The following is a 19,150-nucleotide window of genomic DNA, read 5'->3' as shown; positions in this document are numbered from 1 at the left end:
TCATTTCCCTAGTTGCTGGGCATATGCCCATGTATCTAGTTTATCATTTACATATCCCAGTTATTGGCCAAGAGGTGTTACCAATACTACTCTGACTCTTAAGTATGTCCCAGATTTGTCTGATTAATGCTTCAAATTCATCTTAGGATATTATATTCCACATAAAAATCATCATATCAAGAATTATTGTGAACTTCAGAATGTAATTTTCCATCTTTTCATAGAGAGTAAAATTTGCCAACACTATATACAGCTATAAATGTATTTTTATGAACCATAATAAATGTCTGGCTACAATGGTGTAACTTTTGGCTGTAAAATGTAAAACGCAATGGAAAGCATAAGAACATTCTAAATATATGGAGGATTGGAAAAGTAATCACAGCAACCCATCTTTAACAAGGAGATCATTTTTAGATGAAACAAATATTGATCAATATAAATTGCTAGGAGGCTGGGGTTTTTTTTCTTAAAAAGGAAGATTCTCAGAGCAGCAATGAGCCAGGGTGTCCTTCCACATTCCAAAGTTTGTAGCACAGATTAAGTTAGAATGGCTGCCGTTCTTTGTGAAATCTTCATATAGATGGAGCTCTTGGCCTTGAGCTGGTGTTAGCAAGGTTCAGTGATTAAGGTCAGGTCACACTTCAGTGGCAATTTATATATTTTTAATAGGGATATAATTGTAAGTTCAAAACTTCACATGTAAAAATCAGTTCATTAGCACAGTCATAAAATCAGAAAGCTACCCCAGACTGTTATATCTTATTTATTATTTTTTTAATTTTTTAATTGACACAAGTTGAGAAAGTATTCAGGAGCAATCTGTTTAGCCAACACAACAGTAGAACATATATTTGGACAGATGTTCAAAGTTGAACAACCCTTTTAAAACAAATACTACTCCAAAAACTTGTACAATTTAAAGACGCCTTTAACCAGATGAAAGCTCGACTGTACATAAGACTTCATTAATATAATCTACATAAAATCTAATTATTTCAATCTAAGAAGCAAAGCTAACAAACTCTTATCCAACCTCAAAAGAATTGGTCTGAACAACAATGAATTGTGAACACTTCTGGCAAGATTACCTAAAATGTTCTAGAGATAGTGGATCTATGTAAACATTTTTTGAACAGTTATACATTATTCTCAAGATAATCAACTCTTATGAGATAAAGCCTTATTTCATAAAATACATTTTTATGAATTACCTCAAGAAGATCTAACAGACCTTAACTCTCCTACAGAGCAAGAAACAAAATACTGTACATTATTTCTTCTCTACAAATAACATAAAGCTGGAGGTCCTGATGGCCTCATAGCCCCCTCTCAAAAATATTTAATCAATTGAATTTCTCCTTTCTTGAGCCATTTGATTAGTTCCATTGTTTCTCAAAAACAACCTTTAACATCAAGCCTAATTTCTCTTACTAAGGTGATAACAGATCCCATAGCATTAATTGCAAACAGTTTATCAAAACTCATCCCAAACGTATCTCTCTTGAACAGAGCAGTTGTAAAAAGAAGATCTAGGACTAAGAACTAGCATTAAGGTTATTTGCAATGCAAAAAAGTTTTTAAAAAAACTGCCTTGGTTGTAATTGGCAATGAAAAGGTGTTTGATAAGATCTGAAGGAAACACCTAAATGACAGGAATACTCACCCCCTTTCTAGTCCTTCCAATGGGATTTTTAGAAGTGTATTGTCAAATGGTGACCTCTAACATTCATCGATCGATAACTATGTTTCTTAAAATAGGTATGCATAAAAAGCGGGTGAGTTTTTCTGTGGTGAGCTCTGATCTCACATTTTGCTCAATCTACCCCTAAATCCTCTGCCACATGTTTCTTAATGTTTTGTTTCAGTTCCTTTTGCGCTGACATTTATATATATATATATATATATATATATATATATATATATATATATATATATATATATATATATATATATATAGTCAGTTTGATCAAAGACATGCAAATGAAGTGGGAGAGGAAAGGTGTCGGAGATCCCCTCCCTAAGTAAAGAACAGAAAATACTTAAGAGCTTCTGATGTGCAGCTAAATTGGTCTGTAATTTAAAAATGATTTATTTTAAATAATAAAGATGATTCAATAAAATTGTTGTAATGACAAATACTACTCCAGAAACCTCGAACAAGATGAAAGCTTGGCTTTACATAAGACTTCATTAATGCCTGTATAAGATGCATAATATCCAAATACTGCAATCTAGGAACAAATCTAACAAACTCTTATCCAACCTCCATCCAACAAAATTGGTCTAAACAAAAATCTTCCTCTGGCAAGATTAGATTACCCATAATTTTCTAAAGATAATCTTTTGAAACACTATTTGAACAGTTATATTCTCATGCATGGCCGGAATGGAAAACAGGATAGTAGGAAATGAAAATCTACAATTGACATACAGAAATATAGTACTCTTCTTGCAGGTTAATGTTATTATAATGGTCCCACAGAGAGCAAGGCTTGAATCACAAATTAGCCCACTGGAACAAAGTGAACATGATTACATTTTCGGTATTAACAGGTTTACAGCTTTAATATCACATCAACAGTTCTGGATTTATATGTATTTTTCTGTTTCTACATTTTACTTCCCATTCAGCCGTTGCTTATTCTCCCTAGTCTCTCAATACAATAAACCAGTGTTATATTTTCACAATACCCTCAGACCACATTGTCTTTATTTCTGATTTCCCAATTACATCACTATTTACTCTTTTACCATTGTATTTACATTGCTTTATCCCTTCTTCATGCACTCCCTTAATAACCTTGCCCTCCAAACTGCTCTCAGATGGCTGGAAAAGAAGATATCCTCCTTTTGCTTATACAAAATTTGGAATTCTGAATTTCAGCAATGACCTAAGCAATGACCTAAAGCAGTTCTAGATTCCCCACTAGGATTTCCCCGTAAAGCCAAGCATTTGGGGAGCTTGGATGGAAGCTAAGCCAGGTGGAAGATAAAATGTAAAATGTAAATATTTTGTAATTCCCTCAAGTATTAAGGATCTGCGTATAGTTAGAGAAATAAAATGTTCTGCATTACATATTCTAAAGAAGCAAATAATTAGTTATAGAGAAGGAGAGGATGAAATTAGAAATAAGTATGAAATCCTTACTATCTATAGCAGTGATCCCCAACCAGTAACTCATGAGCAACATGTTGCTCTCCGACTCCTTGGATGGTGCTCCTAGTGGCCTCAAAGCAGGAGCTTATTTTTGAATTCCAGGCAAGTTTTGGTTGTATAAAACCAGGTGTACTGCCAAACAGAGCCTCAATGTAGGTTGACAATCAACATAGGACATACTTGAAAACCAGGAAAACTTAGGAGGAGGTCTAGGAAGGGTTAAAATAGCTCATGAAAAGGAGGCAGTAAGTAGTTAATGTAAAAAGAAGTATTGCAGGCAGGAAAGGAGCAAGGTGTGTGTAAGGTGGATAGCAGAGGGAACTCACAGCTCCTTTATCTCATCTAGTAACCAGTAAAACTAACTAGGAAGGCAGCAAGGAGACAAAGTTCCCCCCTCCAAAGGAAAGCAGAGAACAAACTTACAGAATGGCAGGAGCTTTGATAGTGTCTGTGGGAGGAGGGGCTGCTAGTGCAGCTGTAGAGCAGGACGTAGGAAAGTGAAAGTAATTGCTTCCCCGCAAACCATGTGACCTCTCTCCTCCAAACATCACACGCATGGGCAGAGAGGGGAGGGGGAGTGTACAGCTAGATTCTCATGTCGTAGTGCGACCTGGCTTTTCATTACAGAGTGGCTGCCTCCAAGCACACAGGTAATGCTGTGCCTGCTGTTACAGCAGCACAGGCTGAATGTGTAATGAGCAGAAATGGAAGCCCCCATGACAAAATACAAACTAAAATAACTTATGCATGGATTTGTGGATTAACATTTTATTTGCCAGACAATGTTTATGGATGTGTGTTTTTTATAAAAATGCAAAAAAAAAAAAAGTTTAAAATGACGACAGATTCCCTTTAACAAATGGCCAATCACAGCACTTATTTGACACCCCAAGAACATTTTTCCTGCTTGTGTTGCTCTCCAATCCTCTTTACTTCTGAATGTTGCTCACAGGTTCAAAAGGTTGGGGATCCCTGATCTATAGTAACCCAATAGAAGAAAATACCTTAAGAAAATGCCTTCCTCAGACTAAGTTAGCAGTTGGTTACCTAACTGCATTGATCATTAATTTTTTTTATTTTATTAATCATAAACATTCTATTTTTTTAAACCCAACGAATGACTCGGTAGGCAATTCCATAACTTGCTTGCCTTCACAATACAGAAAACTGCCTAATTGATATGATGAAGCATAAAGCCAGGAAATTGTTTGTTCCCTCATTTAACAACACTTCTTACACTTTGAATAATTGATTCCTACACTGTTCCTTTAAAATTCAATACAAGATTATTCAAATTGGATCTCATTATCTTCAAAAGCTGTTTTACTTTACTGCTGCAATTTAACTTTAATAACTTAGCAAACGTTTCTCATTGGGCTTTGGCAGCTTTAAAATAACTGGCTTATTTCTAAACAGACTGTTAATGGTACATGGCCCACCATCGTGATCAGCTTGGCCACAGGAATGCCTGTGAAAGAAAGCATTCTCCTGCAATACAAAGAGAGGCATGCTGCATTATAAAGCTGGATTTTGTTAACAAGGGGGGATCCTAGGATCCTAACTCTAAAGTGAGGAATTTAATTTCTGGAAGCAGTAAATGAGTTACTAATACAATGTCCTGGGGCAATGAATGTGTTGTCCTGGCTTTAACACTGACATTGCCCACAGGCTGGTCGTTTCATGCAGTGATCAGCAACCTCTGTGTTTGTGTTTATTTTACTGCACATGATGTGCTTATGTTCCCTACTTTGATTCACAAGAAGAATATCTGTGGTTTCACAGCCCGCAACATCACTGGAATGAATTACATTTTTCCTCTCTCATAAGTAAATTCAGCAATTTAATGTTTGGATGATCATTTAAAGTCTCTTTGGAACCCACATGGTTATAGCTAACAAACTGTAGAGCCTACAACATTTTTAGTGTTAATGTTCAGCAAATTAAAAAAAAGATGTTACTGGACCTAATAACAAGATCTTTCAAGGACCCCCCAATTGGCCAAACTGTCACAAAAGCAGAAGAAAAAGTGTTTCATATTTAGTATTACAGGTGTTTACGATCATATAAAATATAACACCTTTGTTGTTAAGAGCAATTTACTGCACACCCAACAGAATACCTACCACTTACATCCTATTCATATAACATTGGAGGACTGAATAAAATAGCCAATTATTCACTAAGCATTAATAGTATGGATTTGGGGAAAAAGCTGTAAAAGATGTGAGATTTCAGTTCTCAAGAAGTCAGATATGTTTCTGCATGTGCTGATGTATGATGGATCTGTAGATAACAAAACAGCCAGGATAGGATAAGATGGGTTTTATTTTTTTTAGAGATCTAGAATGGATAAAGTTCATTCTAGTAAAAATGGGTTTAAAAAGCAGAATCTGTTTTTTAATTTCTCTGTTAAAATGGATTCATTGGAACAAACAAACTTTGCCTGCCTTGTTTCACAATGGGCTGAGTAACATACTGTATGCTATACAAACAGAGGATAATTATAATCAGGTTATAACTTGCTTAGCTGGGGGCATATGTTTGACATGGCCAATAATGTTTCAGTTATCAATAATGTTTTTAGTAATACATTTAAACCCAGTGTGCCCCTATGCCATTGATACCAACACCTCCACACACACACATACCCTCAGTGCACACACCCAACATGCTCACACGCGAGTTGGGTGGGTTCAGGCCAATCTCACACTCCTCTTCACGGGTGGCGCCACCTTCAACTGCCGACTTCCAGCTTTATAGCAGTGCGCCTGCTCGCCCCTCCCCTTTTGTGACATCATCGGCGAGGCAATAAAAGGAAGCCAGTAGGCGGTTGCGGGCAGGCACAGGTGGAGAGAGGTCGGGCTTAGGACGGGTGAAAAAACCTGCCCCGCACATCACTAATGCACAGTAACCAGATAAGTTCAGCTTCCTGTATGGGCAAACTGAAAATCCGTGTCGCCGATTCTTAGCTGAGAGGCAGCAGAGGAGAGACACTTTAAGCTTCAAGCTTTAAGGTCTGTAGCTTCAAAACTATCCATTTAGAATACATACCTCCCAACATTTTGGAAATAAAAAGAGGGAAAATAAGTTGGCGCGAAATTCTTTTTTTGACCACGCCCATGTTTGTGGCCACACACCCCCTAATGTTCATTTTACAAAATTTGGCAGGTTATGAAAGTTTAAACATATTTCTGTGGTTTTTTTTTCCAGTTATTACAGTTTTGCTAATGAAGGTCAATTGCCCTTTAAGCTGTGAGTCTAACTTTCCCCAAGGTTTATCTTACATTGTTACAACTACTTTGCTTATCTAGAAATTTTTACAAAAGTATCTTATCTGCTGCTCTGGCTGTTTTGTGCTCTCAGCCAAGAGCCAATTAAGTTAGAAACTTTGTTTATTTTTCTGGCTGTTCAGTGCAGAGAAAAACGGGACTTTCCAGTACAAACGAGGGACTGCGGGTTGAGCTGTCAAAAGAGGGACTGTTCCTCTAAAAACAGGACAGTTGGGAGGTATGAGAATAATAAAGATAAATTACAGGAATGTTTCTTCTGATTGGGGCTATACATATTTAGATTTATGTTCTGAAGGTGAACCACCTCTTTAAATATCTGAATACAGTAGCAAAAATATATTTAACACAACACACAATACATCCCCAACACAATTTTTCCCCTTCATTTTCCAGAAACGGAAGACTATAGTCTTAGATGAAGTACAAGGTACTGTTTTATTATTACAGAGAAAAAGCAAATCGGTTTTAAAAATTTGAATTATTTGGTTAAAATGGAGTCTATGGGAGATGGGCTTTCCGTTATTCGGAACTTTCTGGATAACGGGTTTCCGGATAATGGATCCCATATCTGTATAATAATGGATTTTCTTTTATTACAATTAACATTGCCACTGATTTCTTGTAGCATGCCTTATATGTGAAAAAATTATTTTATTTCTCTAAAACTGTATGCACATAGAGAACAAACAAGTACTGGATTATTTATGAATGCATCAATTTCTGTGTGTGAATGAGTACACAGATTACATCAGGGGTGTAACTATGACATGGCGATCAGCGATTGGCCAATCGCCAGATCAATCATAGGAAATCCTGCCCAGCCGTGCAGGATTTCCTATGCATACAAACATACTATTTAGTTGAGATATGCTAAACCCATGTTATTTGTTATGTTTTTATTAACAGCCAATTTTGTGGCAAACCTCAGTGTAATATGTTGCTGATTGTGTGCAGAATGAAATATAAAAAGAAAAATACTTGTTGTTTGTGTATGCACTTATTATATCCTTTATACAGTATATCTATTTATGTAGCTGTTTATTTTAATACGTACACAGTAGAACACCCATTTTACAGGGGACTAGAATAGAATGATTTAAAATCCAGAAAAATATAAAATCAAGGAAATGTTTTATAATATTTATGATGGGATCACAAAAAAAACACATGTAAATAGAGGGAAAATATAAAATCATGGTATATAAAATTGAGTTTTCACTGTATATGTACATGTATAAGCTCTATTATCTAGAAAGCTCCATAATTGTCCTATTTAAGCAAAATAATTTTAAGTTGATTTTCTTTTGCTCTCTAATAATAAAACAGTATTTTTACATGATGAAAACTACCTAAGTGGCCTCAATCCTATTGGGTTTATGTAATGATTCAGTGGTGTTTAGAAGCCTATCTGCAGAAATGATTTTGTCATTGGACTTATTTTGATGTACAAACCTCACAAGTCCCAAGATGGATAAATTCATGATAGATAGATACTGTAGATAGTTGTGATTCTTAAGGTACTTTATTATTTATAAAGAGAGAGAAAGAGAGACAGACAGACAGACAGTCAGGGAGCATTAGATTTGTGGGACTCAAATACAGTGAAACTTCAATTTTACATACCGTATATACTCGAGTATAAGCCGTCCCGAGGTACCTAATTTTACCTCCAAAAACTGGGAAAGCTTATTGACTCAAGTATAAGCCGAGGGTGAGAAATGCAGCAGCTTCTGGTAAGTTTCAATCAAAAAATTAAGGGTTTCTGCTCCCATTGGTGGTGCCGGCATCTCGGTTTTTGGATGCCGGCGACCATTCTTGGATGCCGGAGTATATTCTTGGACACTTGCGACTATTCTTGGACGCCGGCGACTATTCTTAGACACCGGCGACCGTTTTTGCGCTTGACCCGAGTATAAGCCGAGGTAGCGTTTTTCAGCATATTTTGGGGCTGAAAAACTCGGCTTATACTCGAGTATATACGGTACTTTAAGTTTTCCCTCATTTTTAATCTTGTTGTGGTTCCATCAATATATAATGCATGATACATTTTCCTGATTTTACATTTTCCTGGATTTTACATCACTCTTTCTCTGGTCCCCTGAAAAATGTCAAATGGGGGTTCTACTATAAATAAAAAAATCTATAAGAGATCCAACTTTAGGGCTTTGCACAGGGGGAACCTTCCTCAGAAAATATCAGTAAGCAAACACATTTGGAGGAAGGTCACTGTGACTGAAACGTAGGCTCTCTTAAAGATTTGACCACTTTAATACATAGTTTTGTTTAAATGAGTTCCGGAACTATAATATATTAATTGATTTTTGCTTAAATGTACCTGGATATTTGTTTAAGTTCTTCTTTTTTGGACTTTATTTTGATTTTACACACCTATTTAAGCAAAATAATTTTTAAGTAGATTTTCGCTCTTTAATAATAATAATAATAATAATAATAATAATAATAATAAGACAATACCGATTACACGATGATAACTACTTAAAGGAATTGTTCAGTATAAAAATAAAATTGGCTAATTATGCATTACATTTTTGGCTAACTAACTATATTAGAAACATTTTTTATTTTGCACAGCCTATCCATTTAGCCAGTTTTTAATTTTACACTGAACTTTTCATTTAAGCAGCATACATTCTATTGGGTTTATGTAATGATTTAATGGTGTTTAGTAACCTTAATATATATATATAGTTTATAGGGATGCACTGAATCCAGGATTCAGTTCGGGATTTGGCCAGGATTCGGCCTTTTTCAGCAGGATTCGGATTCGGCCGAATCCTTCTGCCTGGCGGAACCAAATCCTAATTTACATATGCAAATTAGGGGTGGGGAGGAAAATCGCGTGACTTTTTGTCACAAAACAAGGAAGTAAAACATGTTTTCTCCTTTCCACCCCTAATTTGCATATGCAAATTAGGATTTGGATTCGGTTCGGTATCCAAACATAGTGGATTTGTTGCATCTCTAATAGTTTATATATAGAGAGATGAAAAATAAAGCCTTCTGAAATCAGAAGGTATTTACTTGTCTCATGCCATACACACAGCACTGCCTAGATACCAAAATAAGAGTTTTGATTCTCCCATAAGGCATCATGGGCAGATACATGCAACTTACTCCTTTATGTCCCTTTGGCCAACTATGCATCCAGAACCACTGGTTTATAGCACAGATACAGCCTAAGGGCAAGGCCAGATGTGGCGTTTTTACGTTTCGTTTTTAAAAAAGAAACGCCGGGCGTAAATACGCCACTGAAACCACACGCGATCGTCAACATGCGTTTTTCAGCATGTAGGTTTCTTTTCCCAACATGCACTTCTCATTGTTCTCATTGAGAATTTGGACGCCATATTTAAAATATGCTGCGTATTTACGCAAAGTGTGGTTTCAAACGTGCAGATCCCATAGAGTCTATCGATTTGGTAGTTTCTTGATATATTGGCATTTCTGCTGACAAATGCCAATACTGGTGTCCTGTGGCAGATTTCAGCTTGCAAGCACCCTGTGCAAATTGCCATAGTGCGATTTCCATTAGTTCCAGTGGCAGTACAGATTATGCATAATTACACCTGGCAACGCTTTTTAAAAATGCAGCATAAAAATGCTTCAGCTGGTCTTGCCCTAATGGTTCAGAGCCATATGTCCAAACTTGCAGACAGCCTGTTTCAATCTTATCAGCGCAAGATATTGGAACACAACTTGTGAGGGGTAGGACTTGGAGAGTAGTGAAATGGGAAACTGAACCTGGTTAGGGTGAGAAGGGCTAAAAGGAGCCAAAAAGCCCTTCACTAGCAATTTACATGCAAAGTGAAGCCTTCTGAAATCAGAGGGTATTTACTTTTCTCATGCCATACACACAGCACTGCGTAGATACCAAAATAAGAGTTTTGATTCTCCCATAAGGCATCATGGGCGGAAACATGCAAATCACTCCTTTATGTCCCTTTGGCCAACTATGCATCCAAAACCGCTGGTTTATATCACAGATACAGCCTAATGGTTCAGAGCCATTAGGCTTGCACTTGGGTGTGCCAAATGTTAGGCAACCCCAAGTGATTGTATTCACTTACCGGAAACCCCAGGCCGGTGCTCCTATTAGCAGACAACTGCACCAGCCTGGGGGTATTCCAGCGAGCACCACAGATCACTCCTCTTCCAGCTTCTTCTTTCTTCAAATTTCCCGGGGCAGACACATGCGCAGTAGAACAAAATAGCCGACTAAAGTTTGGCTTTTCGCTCAAAGAAAGAGGAAGACAGAAGAGGATCGATCCATGGTGCTCGCTGGAAGAACCAGTTTTCAGCTGATAGGAGCACCGGCCCAGGGTTTCAGATAAGTCAGTACAATCACTTGGGGATTCCTAACATTTGGCATCCCCAAATGGAAGAAGAATTTGCTTCTTCGTTAATACATTGTTTTATTTGTTTAAAGAACAAGTAAAGGCAAAGAAATAAAATCCCATTTTTACTTTCATTGAAATGAAAAAGAAACCTATCTCCAATATACTTTAATTAAAAAATGTGTACTGTTTTCATAAGAAACCTGACTGTATGCAGTGAAATTCTCCCTTCATTTACTGCTGTGGATAGGAATTGTCAGACGGTCCCTAACTGCTCTGCAGGGAAACAATCATACTTATGAACAGCAGGGGGAGCCCCCAACTTACTTCCCAGCCATGCAGAACTCAAGCAGCTTTGTTTGTTTTCCTGTAGAGCAGTTGGCGACTGTGTAGAGCTTTGTATTGGCTTTTAATTTGGCTTTATAACCCTTTTACTGTTTCCAACTCCAGCTGCAGGGACAAAGATCATGGAGCCAGATTTAAACAGATAAACTGGGATTCTATTTGGAGGATTATTTTGCTGTAGCCACTGGTTCTGCAGAGTTGGAGAAAGTTTGTATTAAACAATACAAAAACTATAAATACATACAAAAACTATAAATACAAAAATATAAAATCCACATTTTTGATGATTACATAACAACACAGGACCCAGTGCAGTCTACCTATTCTGCTTATTAATCTGCTTATTAGTCTTGCTGTATCAGCTTCTGCCAGAAATTATTTGACTTGTGCTGTTTTGATAATTTATGATGATCCATAAGCAGCCCAGACCACACTGAGCATGTGCACAGTCTTGCAAAGATGTTTAACAAAGTAACAAGATGGTGACCCCCTGTGGCCAAATTTGAAAGCATAAATCATTTGTTTGATGTGGTGCAGTAAATTCATGTTTATGTTTAATATACAAAATACAGCATTTCTAGCCTTATTCTATTTTAGACTTTACTTCCCCCTTTAAGCCCCAATCAGTGCAAAACTATAATATTTTAGCTGTTATTTCCTCATATCTACCTGGATATTTCTTTAAGTTCTCCTCTTTTGGACTTTATGATTACACACACCTATTGTATACCTGTGCACGTTCCACAGCAGCTTCAATAACACAGCAGCCATGACAGAAACACGAGGGCTTTTGTCAGGTTTTGGCAGCCCAGGGGTTAATGCTAAGGAATTTGCAGCAGCTCTGCCATAAAGACACTCTAAGTGTAATGGAAAAGGTTATGTGTACGAGAAACGTTACAATGTGTAAGTGCGTTATGTGTGTGTTTGTGGCCTGGCCGGTAAAAACGATGGCTGATCCCAATGTTATTAATAGGGAAAAAAGATAAATATATAGGAAGGCCGGTATTTTTTTCCAGAAAAGGTGGCAACTCTATCTGCTGCCTTGGCATGTGGCAGCAATATGAAGGATTTCATTGAGTGCTAAGACACAGAGCAGAGAGAGAAAGCAGAAGGAGGCGGCAGCGCGCTTTGTATGCAGTGAAGAATGAGGAAATGTTCTCGCACTATGTCAAACTTTTTTTGAAGCGGGGTCAAGTCACATTCAGCCAGCGTGGGAAAGCAAAAACAAAAAAAAGTAGGAAAAGAAAGTGCTGCTGCTGCTTACACACGCAGTGAGGAAGGACAGGGAAAGAGAGAGTCTGGGAGGAGGAAAGACATAGGAGAACAGCACTACCTCACAGCTTATGGCTTTGCAATGGGGACTGGCAGCTCAGCACAATAAACTTTGAGGAAAAATAAAGAATAATTGATAAATAGCCGTGTCAGCTCTGTGTTCTGTTACAAGCCTTCCTCACTGTTGCAGGAATTTGCTGGGCTGAGGATGGCTGGGCAGCAGAAGAGCTCAGAGCTGAGGCTACCTGTGTGGCCCAGAGAGAGGAGAAGTATGACCATGTGAGACAGCAGCTGCCTCTCTCTCTCTCTGTCTCTCAGTCACAAGGGGGAGTCAGAGCTGATCTCAATCCCCAGTGTTGCAGCCCATCATCATCATCCTCCCTCCAAGACACCCCAACTGCAAGTTCAAGCACCAATCCAGGTAAGTGCATTTATTTTTAGCATGTGCTACAACAAAGGCAGCACCATGAGGCAACTAATTTTCCTTCTGTGTGGAAGCTTGGTGAACTACACCTCCCGGCATGCCCTGTGCGCAGGTGATGGGGAGTTGTTCCTCATTAACAGCTGGGGTGTCTCAGTAATAATGTAAAGATGGCCACATGCATCTTTACATGATTACTACCATCCCAGCTGCTGAACTGCTATAGGTCTGAATAGTTTTGATTAAGCAAACAAGTCATGAATAGCAGAGGATTTTGCAGGGATGTCACCTAATAACTGTATAAAGCTGCAAGCCCCATTGCATTGTGCACAACAGCTGCCATGTGCTCTTTATCTCCTACACTCACACTAAAGGAACCATTTAGCAACTCAACAATGGGCTGAATAATCAACCAACTCTTTATTCTTTCATAATGCTACTGTTCTATCCAGCCCTGTCTTTATAATTTCTTTTTTTGGTCTATTGTCTTTATGTTTATAAAAGACAGTAGGGGCAAACCCCATAAAAGATTAGAATATTAACCAAAAAAAAGTATCAAAAAAAGTCAGGGATCCCCAAACTTTTGAACCCGTGAGCAACATTCAGAAGAAAAAAGAGTTGGGGAGCAAAACAAGCATTAAAATGTTCTTCTGGAATGCCAAATAAGTGCTGTGATGGACTGACAGCCTACATTGAGGTTTGGCAGGACTCCTGGTTTTTATACAACCAAAACTTGTTGTTATGTTTTCTGTTCATCATCATTTATATAGAAAGCACAGAGAATTCCCCATAGTTCAGCTCTTTGTGTTGGGGTACATTACATGGTACCAGTTTAGAATATATAGGGCAGATTAATGTTATATGTTGCCAGCGCTGCAGCTTTATTAAGGCTTCCTTATAATAAATAATAATAATAAAGCACTGGGTAGACACACTCAGAAAAGTGTTAAACTGTTCAGTCACCCCCATTATGGGTTGATTTAGCATATAGTAAATCAAGGCATAGTGAGATCTGTTATAGACAGAGAGGTTCGGGCTCCTATAATGGCCACATGTATCTTTACATTATTACTGCCATCCCAGCTGCTGAACTGTTATAGGTCTGAATAATTCTGATTAAGCAAACAAGTCATGAATAGCACAAGATTTTGGCACAAAAAGTTTATTGTAAAAGTTTTTCGTATGAAAACAATGCATGCCTTTCAAGAATGCCCATTTATTTGGTAAAGGCAACTGCCACACATATTCTGAGCAGGAAGGCATTTTTAAAATTCTTTTTGTGGTTTCATTAGTTTGGAAGATATATTATGCTACACATTTAGCCTGCAATAATCATCATAGCAAGGGATCTGCAACTTTGTAGCTACTGCAAAACTACTCAAAGGATATGGGGGGGGGTGTTGGGGTTGAAGGGCAATAGCTGTTTTTGGGGTTGTAGGGCAATTGTTGTTTTGGGGCTTGTAAGGCAATAGCTGGACAACAAAAAAAGTTGAAATGCTGCAAAGTATGTAAAATAACTAGAAAACTCCCATGTGCGAAAGGTTTCAAATGAATGGCTTAGTAGCACTGAGCCATATTGGGAGCTGGAACATCAGCCAGTTTAGCTCATGAGAGCAAGAATCTCTGTATGGCAACTCCAGCACTGCTGAATATACAAGGCTACGCAGTTAATGAAGCACTCTGTTTATTAACTATGGATCTTAAGTTAACCTTTCAAATTAAAAAGTGAAGCTGATGTGTCTGGAAAGTTCTGATTTGTGTAGCGATGCAGCTCTTGTCTTATTAAACCCCTGTTCTAGGGTTTAGCAGTGGGAGGGCAGCTGGCAGTTGTAATTGCCTGGCAGCTGGTGGGTCACACGTTGGAGATGACATGATCAAGTTAAGATCTCACTATATTGTGGATATTTGTCTCCTTTACAGATGATGTGACCAACCCAACCCCTCAGCTGGCCAGGGCTTCCTGCTCTAGCGTTGCTAGCTCTTCAAGTGAATCTGTGCGCGCCTGTCTGAGCAGTTGGCTCCTCATCTACCCTAATCCCCTGGGTGCCGAACCGCTAAAGCGCTACTCTGCACTCTCCTGCTCTCCATCCTCACTGTTTGGGCAGGCTCCAAGCCCTCCAGCAGCCTGGAATAAAACACACCACCTAGCGGTCAGATTCCCCATCACGATTATGGAGAAGGACAGCCTGGCCGATCAGCAGTACGAGTGTGTGGCTGAGATAGGGGAAGGGGCGTATGGCAAGGTGTTTAAGGCCCGCGACTTAAAGAACGGAGGTCGTTTTGTGGCTCTGAAACGAGTGCGGGTGCAGACCGGGGAGGAGGGCATGCCGATGTCTACCATCCGGGAAGTGGCAGTGCTTCGTCATCTGGAGACCTTCGAGCATCCCAATGTGGTCAGGTGAGAATGGGCCGGGGGCGGGAACTGCTGACACGTGGTCACAAGTAGTGGATGTGCTGGTAGGCATCATTGCCAGGGAGGAATAGAAGAGCACATGGCACAGTCTGGCACATCATTGCATAGTGGGGCAACTGATTATATTGTCTTTAAAGCTTTGGGGTCCTTAAAAAAATTAGTTGATGTATGTAGCCAGGCTGCTCAGACTGCCCTAGTGAATTTTCATAATTTTTCTTCAGAAGCAACCATTGTCCATGGCCAGAATAGAAAGGCAAACCATTCATGCGCTGGGAATTCTAGTTGAACAACATACATAGGATTTTAGGTGCCACTTTACCAGGTAACAAGTAAAATCCACAGCTAGAAGCTCTGGCAGCAGTAGTTTTATCAACTGGGTTATATGCTGTTTGTTTGTGTATATTTTCTCTGTAGAGAAACACAGTGCCTATAGATAGTGGCAGTATTACCCCCTGTTTTTAAAGGAGAACTAAAGCTTAATTAAAGAAGTACGGCAGAAATGTACATTATGTTTTGGGCTTCTGTACCAGCTCAAGGCAACAACAGCCCTTTAGCAGGGAAGATCTTTGCCTCCAAAGAAACCCCAGAAGCTCACTATCTTCTTTTCTGCTGATTCACTGCACATGCTCTGTGCTGCTGTCACTTACTAAGCTTTGGGGCCGACAAACAAGATGTTGATTATGTATGTAGGGATGTGTAGAATAGCCACCCCTAGTATTATTGTCAGGCAGTCCCTGCATGTTATGGACACCTAATTGGGTCCCAAAATACAGTTGGGAGGGGTACTGTTGACTCTTGCTAATGCTCACAGTGACCAGCAGATGGCACTGTGCTAGAGTATAAAAGGCTCTGAAGCAATACTTTCAGGGTCCATCTTGTGCTGGCTCTAGCCTGTGCAGGAGGCAGAGCTCGAGTGGAACCTAGACAGGCCAGGTCTAGTAAGAATAGGCTACTCACCCTTATAGATCACTCTAGGAGTGATAGTCAGTCAGGTTATTTAGCTGAGCAGCTTGAGGCTCCTACGAGGATTGTAGTGGGATTAGGATCCCAGGGTACTCATTGCCCAGAAGTAGGGACTAAGTGTATAGACCTAGGTGTGATAGATTCCCCTCAGGTTCCACTTAGGGAAAAGACTGAAAGCTGGGTGTACCTCCTCAAAGCTGCATGTATTGTTCCTATCTCTGAGGAGAATCATACTGACCAAAGGTGTTGTGAGTACTGCCTATTCAATGTATTGTATGACCCTGCAATGTTCTCATTTATGTACACTCCACTGAGGATTGTATACTGTGCTCAATAAATCTGTTATTTGGTTAAGTTATAAGAACCACTGGCGCCCAATTCTTCGCACCCTGATTACAGTTATAGTTGCACTACAGCCTGCTTCCACCTCGATGCGAAGGCTCACTCCCTAAGGTTTTTAAGGTCTCATCCGGAGCATATGTACTAGGAGTGAAGCCTATAGTAGAGTAAGGTGCACTCAATTTACTATAGCGCTACATGTATAATACAAAGGTCACAATATAAAGCTGATAAGTACACGATTTCGATTATTTGCACATGGCAGCTCAGAAACCAGTGCTGTTAGATAGTGAATCCATTGGGGCAGAAGTGATGTGTATGGCAATATGGATACACACCACTGAGAATTCCATGGGGTGACAATCTACCTCTATAATACGGATATGAAACCAATTGTTCCTGTAGTGACCAGCCTAACAAGCCTGGTCCTCAAGCAAATGAAACAGAGCCCTAGAATATCCAAATACAATAATAGAATTCAATAAAATATTGTGCAGGTACAATAATATCTCTGTAAACTTTAAATTGAAATATTAACAATAAGCTGATATTCTTATATCTTATTTTATTTTGTTGGCATGTGGTTTGGAGTGTAAGCAACAAGACATGAGCTGCCAATGCCAAATAGGGGTGTCTCAATCATTGGAACGCGTGACATTAATGTTAATAGTAGTTGGTGTGTAGTTGGTGAGTGACGGGGTAAAAAAAAACAAAAAAACCCTGTACAGAGAATACAGAACATTTGAAAGCCTAAATATGGGGTTCAGCTGGGTATGTGCAACAGGCTTATACATCTGGAGGCCATATTATTTGTGAAATATATCTTAGAAACGAATATAAGGAAATATTTCACTGTGTATTCAAAGCTTTTATGTATGATGTATGCATAGGCAGCAGAAGATGTTTTGGGTTGGAGGGGGAAAGAAAAGGACTCGCGGTGAGCGTAGTACATTTTTGACCACGCCCCTTTTAGTTACCACACCCCTTCACCTATTTTACTATGTGCTGTCACCGAATTTTCAAGAAACCCAAACCAAAGCATTGGGGACAAGATTACCCTAACACAGGACAGCATGATATTAAGATTATTTATGCAGTAAACTGAAAGATGGCTGGTTGTTTGCTATGTATGGGTCATGAGAACTGGCATCAATTACTACATTTCTGCTGAAAAGCTATATATCATGTAAATTCATTTTAGTTTCTTTACTTTTCAGAAAGTGAAATAGTTTTGTGAATATAGGTTTTTCAGAGTTGCATTTTGAAGTGCACACTTATATGGCAGGTGCTGCAAAAGTGATAATATATTCAAGGGTTTTAGGACACTCTTGATTTGTAGTATGGTTTATGCAGACACTGCAACTGTCACCTCCAGCATATTATACCAACAGCGAAGTGGCTAATGGAACCAACATATCATTATATGTATATATATATATATACAGTTATAGAATTGGGTCCTACTTCCCAAGAATATTATTGTGCATGGCAACAGAAACTGGCACCATAAGCTAGAGTACTGCAGCGCAAAAACCTGCGATACCCTGTGGGTTGCAGGTAGTAGTTTCAGGAGCGGGTATAGACGTGCGTCGGCGGTTCTCTGCGTTTGTGGGTCAGGTCACGGTCTTCTCAATAGCGAGTTTTACTCCTTTTTTTCTGAGCACTTCCTGTTTTACTCCTTTTTTTCTGATCCTGCCTACTTCTAATGATGTCACTTCCAGTTTACAATGCCAGCACTTCCTGTTTCTTGATGGTCAGCGGGTCACAGATCAGGTTGTAGATAAGGTACTTGCGGGTCGGGTTGCGGGTCCAAGCAGGTAAGTATGTGGGTCCGGGTGGGGGTCGCGGTTCAGGTTTAACAAATTGGTTCCGCGCAGGACTCTACCGTAAGCCCATTATATAGAGAGAGGGGCTGGCACTGCAGGCAGGAGATCGGTATTGACACCACAAGTACATGTGAGGAAAGGGATTCTGGCACCCAAAGTACATTACATGCAGAGGCTGTGGGGTAACCCAAGGCATACCTCCCAACTGTCCCGTTTTTAAAAGGAACAGTCCCTCTTTTGACAGCTCAACTCGCAGTCCCTCATTTGTGCTGGAAAATCCAGTTTTTCTCTGCACTGATCAGCCAGAAAAAGAAACAAAGTTTCTAACTTAATTGACTTTTGGCAGAGAGCCCAGAACAGCCAGAGCAGCAGATAAGATACTTTTGTAACAATTTTGAGATAAGCAAATAAGTAATTGTAACAAGATAACTGGTCCCTAAAACATGGTAATTAGAGGGTGTGGCCACAAAATGGGCATGTTCAAAAAATGTTCTTCTTTTGCCGCGCAACACGCAGCAACTTTTTTGTCCCTCTTTTCATTTCCAAAATGTTGGGAGGAATACCCAAAGACATATAGAGAAGCAGTGGGTACTGACACACATGCAATGCCTGCAGCCCCCCCGGGGTCCAACACCTATGGATGTATGGGTACATGTTAAAAAATAAATAAAATTCTTGCAAACTTCCCTTAATCGTTTTGCAGAACTGTTTGATGGACATATTGGTGGGTTTTACACCTATTTATGACCATATAAAGGCACAAGAC

The 19,150-nt window shown here is 39.2% G+C and overlaps 1 protein-coding gene across 1 annotated transcript in view; it reads left to right on the top strand.

Moving 5' to 3' along the window:
* Positions 1-12,272: 12,272 nt before the first annotated feature.
* Positions 12,273-19,150, top strand: part of LOC108719900 (cyclin-dependent kinase 6) — a 63,156-nt gene continuing 56,278 nt past the window's right edge. The window contains exons 1-2 of the mRNA XM_018269182.2: positions 12,273-12,843; positions 14,764-15,241. Coding sequence (XP_018124671.1) covers positions 15,015-15,241 — 227 coding nt within the window. The 5' untranslated portion in view covers positions 12,273-12,843; positions 14,764-15,014. The remainder of the gene's footprint in view (positions 12,844-14,763; positions 15,242-19,150) is intronic.

Source organism: Xenopus laevis, chromosome 6S, assembly GCF_017654675.1.
Source record: "Xenopus laevis strain J_2021 chromosome 6S, Xenopus_laevis_v10.1, whole genome shotgun sequence".
NCBI classification, from domain to species: Eukaryota; Metazoa; Chordata; class Amphibia; order Anura; family Pipidae; genus Xenopus; species Xenopus laevis.
This window is presented reverse-complemented; position numbering and strand designations above follow the sequence as displayed.